The sequence below is a fragment of the Sceloporus occidentalis genome, unplaced genomic scaffold, assembly GCF_023333645.1.
Source record: "Sceloporus occidentalis isolate IW3139 unplaced genomic scaffold, rSceOcc1.0.p SCAF_66, whole genome shotgun sequence".
Classification (NCBI taxonomy): Eukaryota; Metazoa; Chordata; class Lepidosauria; order Squamata; family Phrynosomatidae; genus Sceloporus; species Sceloporus occidentalis.
In genome coordinates this window covers 536613-549895 of record NW_028317046.1, presented here as the reverse complement: position 1 = coordinate 549895, position 13283 = coordinate 536613, and the positions used below count along the sequence as shown (strand labels likewise).

The 13283-nt window shown below is 37.6% G+C and overlaps 1 protein-coding gene across 1 annotated transcript in view; it reads right to left on the bottom strand.

The window, feature by feature from the left end:
- Nucleotides 1-13283, bottom strand: part of LOC149286804 (ATP-dependent chromatin remodeler CHD5-like) — a 61554-nt gene that overhangs the window by 29260 nt on the left and 19011 nt on the right. The window contains exons 4-11 of the mRNA XM_089493637.1: nucleotides 7878-8057; nucleotides 7029-7147; nucleotides 4766-5004; nucleotides 4277-4401; nucleotides 3704-3827; nucleotides 1647-1813; nucleotides 1100-1324; nucleotides 38-229 (exon numbers count right to left, since the gene is read on the bottom strand). Coding sequence (XP_089349763.1) covers nucleotides 38-229; nucleotides 1100-1324; nucleotides 1647-1813; nucleotides 3704-3827; nucleotides 4277-4401; nucleotides 4766-5004; nucleotides 7029-7147; nucleotides 7878-8057 — 1371 coding nt within the window. The remainder of the gene's footprint in view (nucleotides 1-37; nucleotides 230-1099; nucleotides 1325-1646; nucleotides 1814-3703; nucleotides 3828-4276; nucleotides 4402-4765; nucleotides 5005-7028; nucleotides 7148-7877; nucleotides 8058-13283) is intronic.

Genomic DNA, 13283 nt, shown 5'->3' with positions numbered 1-13283 from the left:
CACATACTTTTTTACTAATTCCATTGAAAAGCCTCACCTGTAACTCTTTAACCCATGAACAGTGCCAGTAAGAAAGCCCGGCCCATTTCACAAAGAATTCCCGCTCGGGGATACCCTCGATTGGCTTCGGAGGTGGCATAATGGCGTCCTTCTCTGGAGGCCCTGAAGTCGGGGGTTCTCTCCACACCCAATGTAGAATTTTTTGAACTTTGCCTTTTAAAGGCGGACACTAAAAATAACACATTTTCTATTGATTAAATCATTAAATATACAGTATGTTATACAAGGACAAAAGCTTAATAACAGCAGATTTTAAAAAACGCAAGTGGCTCGATCATCATTCAATCTCAACCGAACAGAATCAAATGATGCGTTCAGTACGTAATGCAAAAATCAAACGAACGGATTAAAAACCAAATGTGTCTTAACCGTGTCTGTAAAATTTGAATGCCATTGAAATGGAGTGAAAATAAACAAAAATCTGTACACTTCAGCACTAGGCGGGACATGATAAAACCTAAACATCGTACGGCGGAAATAGCTTTGTCTGTGGTCTTAGTCCCATTAGTGCGGGGGTCAACTAATTTACTTAGGACCTAGGATCTAACAGCTAAATGGGTAACATGTAAGTCTAAACATAAAGTTCTTGAGGGATTCGTAGAGTTGTGTTCTACAAGTAGTAGAAGACCAGATAAAAGTGGACCTTCTATCGACACATTCCTTAACATCATTACATATTTTACTGTTGTGGTATCTGTTCTCAGTTTTTAATCACAGTAATGATTTTTTAATAATTACAATTAAGCTGCTGCTCAGGAGCGAGTAACGCTCATACACGACATACCACCTCTTGCCTTCTCTCCTTTAATGTCATCTCATCAAAATCAGTTGAGGTTGCTTAACAAGTTCCAGCAACAGTTTGATTAGACTTAAGTCATTAATCGAAAAATAAAACAAGACACCCCATACTGAGGGACTCATGAATTACCCAGGAAAGTAACGTATCATGGAAGCTCCCACAACCAAGGGCAATCGTTGCATCACTCAAGACAATGGCTTATCTGTATGCCATGGTGGTGCCAAAGCAAATCAAGCTTACCGTACAGCGCGGGCATAACCATTCCCCATTTGGTATTTCAGGCAAAGGTGGATTAAGACAGTGCAAATGGTAAGAAGAAGGACAAGTGTCACAGCACAGAAGTTCCCCGCCATCTTTACAAACACGACAAAATTCCATGTGGTCATCATCCTCCTCCTCTTCTTCACCTCCTTCTTCTTCTTCGTCTTCTTCCTCTTTTGGTTCCCATTGGATACCTTCCTTTTCCTATAATAGTAACACACGTGTAACGTTACGACTGGTTTTAATCTGAAGCCACAAACCCATCATGTGCACACACAGGCACATTCGGCTGCCATGACTTTAAATTTGGTATTTTAATCAAGTAACTATAGTGTTTATATGTCAATTATGATTTCTTCAGCGCCAGTTATCTTTCTCTCTACAACTGGTGTGCTTCTGGATAAATGATATTGCTACATTAGTTATGCATTATGAAATGCATTTAGCAACACAATCATATAATGTCCCGTACAAAGCAAATTCATTTTTTCTATCTAATGATCTTTTTTTTTTAACAATTTCTTACACAGTGTGGACAGCTCCATTTGCCCTCCGGGGCCTTTTCCAGTTCTGGATCCAGACATACAAGGTGATAGGCACGGGGACAGGTGTCGCACAGAATAATCTCCCCTCCCTGCTGACAAACCTCACAATAATCCTGATGGTCTGTTTCATACCCGTCACCTTCGTCAACTAAAGATAAAAACAGACGGAGAATATAAAACACTTAGCTGAAAATCAATCTGCTGATTTATTTATCCAATTATTAATAGCTATTGGCTAACTGGAACACCGACAGTCAGTGATTTAAAGGGATAGTTTAACCCCCAACAAAAACAAAAACCCTTGCATTATGCCGTAACATTAGTGTAGGCATGAGCGCTATCCGAAGAATTAAAAAGGAATCCTAAAAAGTCCAATATCAGGTATCTCTGACCACTCGAGGAACACAAAAACATAAATTTTACTTAAAAAAAAAAACGTAACCGTCACTACAGACAGGACATTTGTTCGGGTATCTTTTAATACATTATTTGGAAGGATTTGTGAGCTAGATGAAAGGTAACCAAAACATTGGACTGAAAGACTTGCCGAGCCTTTCCAGCTAAAATGTTGCAGATGACCCCCATATTGTTAATAGACATTATTCTGGAATTTGAGATAATACATAGAGAAAGAGTAATACTTTACAATCATTCACATTCTAATCTGGTCATAACATGGGTTCCACACTTCCACCACGTAATATGGGCAGAGTGTAAAATGACATCACAACTTCAGCCACCCTGTGACATCGTTGACCCATTTGGATATTGATGGCACCGGGAAAAACTTTTCCTCTGCAGATAGTACATGTTGCTCAAGGATTTATTTTCATCTTGATCATATAAATCCACAGTAGGATCTGGACACCTGTTGCTGGTTTCCAGCTTCCATCATCTCAATTATCAATACTAGTTGATGGATGACAGGACTTACACCATACTTTAGTTGGAGGGATGTCGGCTGCCCTTCCATGACCTACAATGATTAAGTGGCAGCAGATGGCATTGTCTGATGGGTAATGGACACTTATGGCTTTTTGTCCTGAAACTGATTAGGTCATGTACTGTATCCGTTTTCACAAGCATGTGTCATAAAACACTAATATTTATTTTTTTATTCTGTCTGAAGGCATTCTTTCAGAAGTGCATTTAAAAAGACATTTTCAGCCACATAAATACTCCAAAAATGTACCAAAGGCCTATTATTTCGGAGACAAAAGCAGCAGGGAATGATGTTTTAACAATAAACGTTGACGCAGGGATCCTTATGAACCGCTGCTGTGTCATTTTAATAGCTTTACAAGAATGCTCTGCTTCTCATTATGTCTCTATAATTTACACACAACTATATTGCAACCGGTCAAAGTAGGCTCACAAATACAATAGTCGCAATGTCACCCATGTATTAAGAAATAGTCAACATTCTACCTAAATCCACAAACACACAATGTCTATTACAAGGAAAGCATCACGAATGGAAGGGTGGTAAACCCTAGCCACGGCCATGAACTTTTTAAGGTTTCCTAGGTAATTGACATTCGAGTCAACTTTTCAGAACACCTTAAGGTAAGTCTATTCTAAAGAACAAGGAACAATCACACAAAGGTTTCAGGAACCCATTGATTAGACCCAAAAAACATTTAGGTGGTTTGGCATTAAATCCTTTAAGATTTAAATCATGGGACATTTTGAACGGCAGAACGTGAATGATGAACAATCATATAAAATCTCTTTATAAACCCTTACTTTCGGAACACCTTGTAATGCTTATCATTCCACCTCTCAAAACTCAACCTAAACGTCGTCCTCTCCTTTAGGACCATTATTAGTAGACGTGAGACCATCGCGCTACTGAAGCATTCAGAGAAAAACATAAGATTCAAAGCTCTACTTCTTAGATAATCATAGACAGTCGAGCTAAATGAATATTTACGGGTTTAAAAAAGAAAGAATGAACATTGGAATCAGGACAATTTAAGCAAAGTCACAGCTTACAGGTACATAAAGCATTATATATATATATCGGGCAGTCTTTTACCTCTCTTTTTCTTTCTTCCTCTTTTTCCCCTCTTCCCCAGACCTGCAGAGATATCCGATCGAACGGAGGAACTATTGATGCTGGCACAATCAAAGTCTGATTCATCTCGCTCTTCTTCTTCACTCTGCATGTGAAAAAAGGTAAAGAAAACAGGGGTAAGTTTTGGTAATGTTAATGCAATAGGGGGACTTTTAACTACTGAAAATGAGAACTTGGGATAAATTTTGGAATGTTGCGAAACAGACATACGCTTCTGTTCAAAAGTTTGGGGCCATCACTTCTGTTCAAAAGTCATCAGTTATTTTCATGGGAAAACAAGGATATTTCTCGATGTAACATAATTGCAAAAGAGTGATGGGAGTGATAAAGGGCCTCTGTACGCCTATGAATATATTCCATTAAAAGTCAGCAAAAATATTTCTATTTGGATAGTGAGGGGATTTCATAAAAATTGACGAGAATATTAAACTTGAGTTTAAAAACAGGGAGATAAACATTCATGAGTGGTCTTTAAGTGCCCAACAGATGCCCAAAGGGCCACCTGACTTCATAAGGAGTGGAAGAAAAACTCACAGAAGATCCCTTTTTCCTTTTACTCGCCATTCCTCCAAATCTAAATTTTAGATTTGCCGTTTTCTTCCCTTTTCCTTTTTTCTTAGAATCTTTGGATGTTTTGGCTTTTTTTCTTACACCTGGACCTGAAGTTCAAAAGAATATCATACTTTCGATATCATTATTTTAAGTGATGAAAAAGTCCAATGAGATATCCTTAACTAGACAGATAATGCATATACATTAATAACATCAATCTATTTGTTACATTTGTATCCTAATGTTTGATTCATTCAAATGCCGAAGTCTATTCCACAACAAACACTAACAATATATTCATAACATTTTAGAGAGAAACTGGTATTATTAAACTACTTTTGGTTGTGGACGATCCATTAAATGTCTTACTGTTTAACAAATATGAATATTGCGATACTGTTATATACTGGTAAAAAAAAACAAGGGGAATGTTACCATCTAAAAGGTCTGCTTATCACAATAATCATCTACCTTTTCCTTCCTTGGTTTTTGCCTTCCTGACGGGTGCAGGTTGAACGGGCTGCGGGGGGACGACCAACAGAGGGGCTGCAACTGCCACCGTTTCGACCGCAGCTGCAACTGCAGCCGCAGCCGCGGCTGCCGAGCTTCCCTTTAATGGGTTATTGGCACTAAATTCTCTCCATTTGGCACCAAGCACAGTCATCATCTTGGACATTGGGATTTTAGGATTCTTCTTGGCAATTAACGGCCTAAATATAAAAAAATAAGATTAATTTGTTGTACAATACATTAAAATGTTTGTTTTTTTCCATGGACGTTTTCCTAAGTATTTTTAAATTGAAATTATTATAATATCCCTTTGGACAGGTAAGTATTTGTAATGCAAAATATTCTGCAGGACTGCCTGGCCTGTTGCCCCCCCATGATATGCCGTGCTTGAACAGTCTTGAGGCTAACATACCAATAGCATGGAAAGGTAACAGAACGGATGCATCTTGAGCCTGCTAGGCGAGAAGACCCTGATGGTGGCTTTGCCCACCAGACCTCAGGAAGCAGGTACTAGAAGATTAAACAGGCCCCATTTGGAAATTAAAAGTGTCTTGTTTCAAGGAGAGACATGGCTGCACTCCTTAAACTCCAATAAGTGTTGGAATATATGAGTACATTGCAGTATCTTGCTGATAGCACCAACTAACAGATACAAACTGCTTGCAATAGCACATATAGCAGGGGGTCTAGCTTATTTCCTAAGGGTCGCTGTTCACACATTCTTTTCAGATCATTCTAATTGTCATACAAACAATTTACAGTGTGTATAAATGAACAACATGTTTCCTCCTGAAATCTTGTCGCGTTCGCATTCATTGAAGAACTTGACACCAGTGTAGAACAGACACAAGGCACTAAGTGGAACAGCACCTTTAATCCTCAGCATAATATTACCAATGTAATGCATGCAAATTAGTTGGCACCAGTCACATCTGTGTAATCATTTTAAAGTGTGACAGTGCATGTTTTTTTAAATACTATTATATTGATATTTAATAGTTGGCCTTTTACAAACATTCACCGAGAAGCAGGAGCAGAACAGAGAGATCAAAAAACACCAAATCGTACCAATAATTTGTGTATATTTTTCCAAATTGTACGGATTATTATTATTTATTGTTTTATGTAGCGCCATCAAATTCCGTAGCGCTGTACAGATAGTAGATTTCAGCTACTTATTACTTGTGAGGTCCTCGCGGCTGTGATTCACCAGGCAGAACTGAGCTTTAAAGAGACACAATTAGCAAGCAGTTCTTAAATCGCATCTAAGGAGTTTCCAATTCCAGGTACAAATTTTAAATTGCAGTAATTCCAAAAACCTAATTACTTTATAACGTAATAGCTTCTCAAACTATTAAAATGTGTTTTTTTTTCTTTTCCAGAAAGCCTCGCTTTACATGAAATTGGAACAAAAATAAATGCTACCAAGCGAAGATTGGAAAACACAGTAATTCAAATAATTTGTGTATTTATTGTACACTGACCAGCGTTAATAGCAGGACTACAATGGTTGGCAAAATTGTCTAACCATCATTTTATAATGGATCCTTCACCTTCTCACATCCTACATTTAAAATGCATCCCTTCTGTCCAAAGAGACATCACTGAATGAGACCAAAATTGTCAATGTACAGAACCCAAAACTATGACTGCCAACTCTATCCCGCTGTAACACCGAGGTCTACCTCTGTCCCGCTTTCTTAGAGCTTGGTGGGACAGCAGGATTTGGGGCCACAGTCCTGCAGTCCCGACTTCATTCTCCGGTCTCTCCAGCTGGTAGCTAGTTGAGGAACTTGAACGCTTTTTAAGATATGGGCATACCTGGGAACTCTCTGGGTTTTGCCCGGAGATTTCAGGTGAAATGGCACTTCTCCGGGTCTCAAGGTCACCACAGAGAAACTCCTGGTCGACGGTGAGCGGCGTTGCAGTACGCCCCACTCCCCAATCAACCATGATGTTTTCCTACCCACCTATGTCAGCGGGACTGCCTACCCGCATCCCGAAAATGGAGTAGCTGGGGCCTGGATGCTCCCAGGTATGGATATATATACCAATGTCTGCCATTTCAGGAAGCTTTTTTGAACCCTTAAAGCTTGCGTTCCACCGAAGATAAATGTGCCCTTTAGAAGGTAAATCATTAAAGCAGCCCAACACGAGAAGAAATAGCGGCTATTAGCTGTTCTCATGACTGTCTCTTTAGTCGGCATACGTGCTTTCAGATTACCTGAGAAACTGACTGAATGCCTTGTAATTAGTCAGAGTGTGATAATCTTCTTCGGAAAATGAATAATCCACATTGTCCAGGCCCCACTCCTCCATTAGCTGAGCTGATGTTTTCGGCTCCTTTAAATAATAATAAAAACAGCTATTAATAAAGAACAATCACACAAAATACACTTTCCCTCAGTACTACTTGCTTTTTCACACAATAATAAAGACCAGATAAATTCACAAATAAAACATTTCGAGTTTTATATGATAGAATCATTGGGAAAAAAAAAGAGCCATTGGTTGCCGGTACGCAATTAACTGAGTAACATATAAAGGCTATAGAATTTTAGGCATTATTTTAAAGTATGCTTTTCTTAAAATGAATACTGATATACGGCGGCATGATAGGGTAACGAAGATTATTCAATATGATATATTCAAAAATGCTGAATAATTGGGTTATAATTTGTAGGTCAATTACACTTTCGATATGCTGAATATTTGGCAATGTTAAGTCAAACAGATTTCTTAAATATACCCTCTGGAATACTACTAAAAAATAAAGAGGTTTCCAGAACCGATTTGTTTCCCTTACGGGGGAGAAACAACTTAATGGAAAGAAACTATTTTACAAATGACGTGACGGGTAGTTATCATGACTGTTCAATAGAAAAGGCATGGGGAGGGCTAATAAATAATGCCGCTTATTTAAATCTGTAAATATTGTTACTATGGGTTTGATTTTGGAAAATCAAATGTATTTGAATGGCCTCCATCTTTGAAATGGTCTGTTTGAGGAATGGTTGCCCTGTTTACCAATTCCTGTCCACAATGCAGATTAGATCGTAGAATGCTGTAATACCTTCATGCATCCTTCCTCGTTATCCTCATCTTCATCATCTTTCTTTTTTCGTTTAGCTTTTTTCTCTTTCTTTTCCTTTAACTTTTTCTTCTTCTTTTTATTTGGAGCATAGTCGCTTCCTTCACTCTCTGTCCTTTCCATCACCCCATCGTCATTCTCCGAGAGATCTTCCTCACTTCCCTGGAACGTAAATTAATTTGGCAAGTATACTTAAGATAAAACCAATGCTTTTGCTAACCAGTTGGCCTAGTAACGCGTGAAGTACTCACCTAGGCGCTGGCTCGGGTGAGCTCTCCATGAAGGGGTCTGTTTAGACCATAGTGCCTATGTGTAAAGTATTCCCATTCATTTTAATGGGAACACTTTCCTGCCACTGATTGACAGCTTCAAGCAGCCAATCGGTGGCAAGAAATGTTGGATCGTGGAGGCTGCAAATTCTGTGCCAGGTGATTATTTTCTTTTTTCTATTGGAAGATTGCATTTTAAAGTAATCACAGAGGGTTAGGGTTACTCAATGAGTACTTTAATATGCATTAGACTGTCCTTTTAAGTAGCGTGGCAAATATTTTCATGTTATATGTTTCATCTTAATGTAAACGCTTTAAATAGTCCATCAAGTCCAACCTTTCTATCTATCCTTCCTGCTTTGGATCCAAATGAAAAACAAAATTAAGCTATTTTTTTGGATTTTGCCACTTAGGGCTTGAAAAAAAAAGCATGGTTTCCTTGTCTTAAGCAGCTTTCCTTTTCATGTGGAACTCGTATGTCGCTAGTAAAGAAAGGAATGAGTTCTGACCAGAGGTTGGAAACAAAAGAGACACTCAGAGCACCTGATTGCATGCAAAATTAATTTACCCACTGCAAAGGCTGATTATGGTTACTATAGTAACAGTCCGGGAAAACTGCCAAGTTTAAGGTTTCAAGAGGGGAGATTTTTTACCAAAGGAATATGTCTCTCTTTTTCATATTGTGACACGTTTACTTAAACATTGGTCTGGGCAAACCGCCAGGTGCCGCAGAGTCACACCATAGTAGTATGTTCTGTGTTTTATTACAGATTTTTAATAAAACCAAAATTTGGCAACTATTTCACATTCGGAGTCCATACATAACATAGCATACACAGATATTCAACACAAGACGGCCATCAATATATAAATATTTTCTGGTACAAACAAAGTTGAATGTGCGTTTTTGATTAAGCTCTCCATAGACACCCCAAGCAGAGAAAAATGATTTGCAGATTTAATTGAGTCACAAAGCGAGGTTGAAGTGCTGTGCGGTCGTGTTTCAGCGGGACAGTTAAGGCCCTCAATAATCCAAAATGGCAGCTCGCCGACATACGCCAAACATAAGACACTTTACTAAATCAATTGGATGCATAAAAATATTTACATATTATAAAAATAAATGAAATAGGCAAATTAATAATATTTCATTTATATAAAGTGGATCTGCGGGGTAGATGTGACAAGGAGTTAAGCGCGACTTTGATTTTAGGATTTGGGACCTTGGGTTGGCTTGTTTTACTCCACATACAGTAACAACGGAATCTAGAATCACAAGACTCATTATTCTATTATAACAGAATTCTATTTCATACTGGAATGCATTTAAATAACTGCAATCGTTCCATTCCATAACAAATTCATCCAAAAGAATCTGTGAAAACGTACGTTGCCATGGATACTTTGCCTATTCTGCCTTGTATACTGTATATACTGTATTCTGTAAATATTGGCTGTTCACAATTGATATTTTAATGTTAAGGTTTATGTCCATATGGTTTCAATTCCCTATGTCCACCCCCTCCTTTTCTTACATGATACTTCCTTGAAAGAAGTTTGTTAAGTGCTGAAGTCAGCAGAATCCACTGGAGCCTAAGAAACAATCCACAGCTCACATTTTGTAGCAGAAATGCCTAGTTCAGAAAACTGGACTCAAATTGAAATTATAAAGCAGGAAACACTTCAAAACACGTCGTTTAACAGAATTTCTGCTAGAACGTTTAAGCTTAAGCCTTGTGCACGTCCCCGACGACTGCTTACCAAACTCAAACATTTACAAAAACTTTTGTTTTCATGATGATTTGTCCTTGATACAAACATTTTAAGTGGAAGATAATCACATCGACTAATTATATATATTATTACTGGTATGTTATTTATTAGTTATGATGTAATACTCAGTTGTAGGTTTATATGATTTTTGAAAAGATATATTTATTTAATATTGAGCCAAAAGAAGAGTTGTGCAAGGCGCATGTGAGATGGAGATCTTTATGGAATGGACCCAATTAAAACAAAAAGAGTGTGCAGAACACGATGAGTGACTATGGAGTGGACATCCCTATGTGGAAGATCTCGAGCTTTGTTGTTGAGTTGTTGATGGAGCAACGGATTCTGATTTTTAGGGCAATAGTACCTCCACCTTGATTCATTTTATTTATGTTTAATGGAGTTGCTATAAAAGGACCCGCTCTGAATTATTTGTTAAGCTAATGCATTCCTGTCTAGGTTTTAAGAGGTCTTTCTGGTCAATGGCATAATGAGGTTTAATGCGATGCAGCTTCATATGTTTAATATAATGAAGGGGTGTGACAGGGATGTAACGGGAAAGCATAAGGAAAGGCTTTGTAGACCACATTCAGCATTAAAAATATTATATTTAGTTTGGGTCTGAGCGTTAGAGCTGGAACAAGTGTGGAAAGAATGTGAATTATGTTGCTCCAGCAGGAAATAAAGCAGGTTGTTACACCCACTCCTTACCTTCCCCCACGATAATATTCGACAGAGGATAAGAACCAGACTGTATTCTTATGTATCACCAACACTACGATCATATTAACCTAAATAACATATTAATAAGATATTAAATTAAATAAAGTGATATAATAATACTAATAAAATAATATGCAAACTAAACTATATATAAACTATACATTAAATATATTAATAAGATATTAATTTAAATAAAATAATACGCAAACTAAATTATATATAAACTATACATTAGGAAACAAATTAAATATATTAATAAGATATTATATTTATTTAAATAAAATAATATAATACTAATAAAATAATATGCAAAATATATTTTATATAAAGTATACAACAGGGAACAGCCACCAGTTAATGACATATTAATATTTAAAAATGTCATATTTCTGTAAAGTACAGTAACATTTGTTTTCACTGTTGTTATTTCTTATTTATATAACGCCAACAATTTTTTACACAGCGCTTCTTACAGTCCATACATTCAAAGGGTCTGACAAAACGCGAACTGACAGACTGAGATGTAAATTAGGTAAAGAGGGTCCGGCTCGCAAGCTTACATTCTAAAGGGTCTTACCAATGCAGGGTACCCAAATAGTTAATAATATATCGATACATTGTTTTCTCTATTATTTTTCTGATCAATAAGTGTTGCATGTGGAATGAATGTCTGTTCAGAGTTGGCTTCCCGGGTACTTTTTTTTTTGCATAAAGTCAAAGTGTGCTAATTATGCTGGCGTACAGGCGGAAAAGACAACAAAACAGAAAAAAAAGATGAAACGCGGAAGTTAAATGATGGCTTAATTTGCTCCCTGTCAAAAAATATTAACAGCTAGTATTCTGCTTAATCTTCATTTCTGGAGATGAGAAATAAATGTCATGCACAAGGTAAGCAGGCAATACAATAAAGTGTTGGAGAAGGCAAGCAGGGTGCTGGGTTGTTTAGCAGGTGGCATTAATAGCAGAAAGATACATGTAACAACGTTTTTTCAAAGGAGGAGAAATGTTAGAACAAGAGTCATAGTCTAAAACCAGAGGGTCAATGGTTTTGATGTAATGCTTGGTTCCAATCAAGAAATGAGTTTTTGATTCTTGGGATAAAGGACACCAAGCACTTGCTTTAAGGAATGGCCAGACTGCATTTCAATCTGTATTACAAGCCGACACATTTTTCCAAAAGTCCCAGCCATAGTTCTTTGTTACATAACGCATTCACTTGGCAAAGGAACAAAATGAATCCTGCCAGGTTCACTTCCCTAAATTCCAAGTTCATAAACTAGCTAAAAAAAACTAAAATAGCTGAATCATAAAAGAAAGACAAAAAATAACAACTGACAATTTGGTTATAGCTTTTCTACAAGATGGCTGTTTAAATGAACACATTTCCTACAATAAATATCATTAAGCCCCTAATGAAGATACATTAAAAGCCCAGTTTTAACCCCCTAAGCAACTGTGAAATATTCTTACAACTAAATGCTGTGTCATTCTTTCAAATGAAACTTGGAATGTAATCTTTAAAGTGGTGTCTCCATAGCTCTAAGCCATTAGTGCCTAACTGCCTCCTGTGCTATGATGCTATAGGCAGGGGAGGGCTGGCACCTTCTGGCCCCATCGGCCCCTTCCAACACAAGAACTGCTGCACATATGTTAACACACATACACATGCTTACACATACTTAAACTTACATGCAGTGACATATACGCTTACCTATACTCATTAACACTCATTTACACACACAAACACATACTCCCTCTGACACCACTTACACACACATTTATGCTCACACATACACATCCATGCTAACATACAAACGCTTACACATTCTTGCTCACATACACATTCATCTGAACACTTATTATACACACATTCTCATGCTAACATACATACATTCATACATACTCCCTTCCTTACCTACTCCCTCTCTCCCTCCCTCTCACACCTACCTTTACCTAACCTCATGTTACATGACCCTGCTGTGTTCCTGACTCCCTGTGCCGGTCCAAAATTTTTCACAAAGGGCCAGTGTGACTGGCCCGGAGGACAATAGCCCCCTTGAACCCTTGGTTATAGAGGATATGTAGAAAAAGTGATTCTGTTGCAAAGGTTGAGATGTTGTTATCACAATAGCAACCAATGAAATGTGCCAATCAGCAGCAAACTTTCATAGGCTGTCATGGTCTTTGCACTCGATTCACTTTTTTATGCATAACCTTCCCGATAACCAATTTAATAACTTGCACATACTCTGCATACTCGTAATAGTATTCTTTTTACAAATGAATGTGGGTTTCTGCACAATCCCCTCTATTTGCTTTGTCCCCTTCACCCCAGCTAATTGCCATGCAGGAGATGTGTTTGGCCAAACACATCTCCTTGAACGTGATATACTGATTGGCTGTGTCAACTGTTTATTTGGAGGAGAAATGCAGCCGCAGGGCTGCAGCTTCTATCTCAAGTAAGTGTTTTATTGAATGGGTTCAGAATGCTGCATTTATTGGTGGGGATTTGATCGAAACTACCCCTTTAAAACGAAAAAAATTGTGGTCTTAGCATAACAAGGTTAAATAAGTAAGTTATCCATCATCACTGTGGAAAAGAATGGACATCTTGATTCAATCTGAA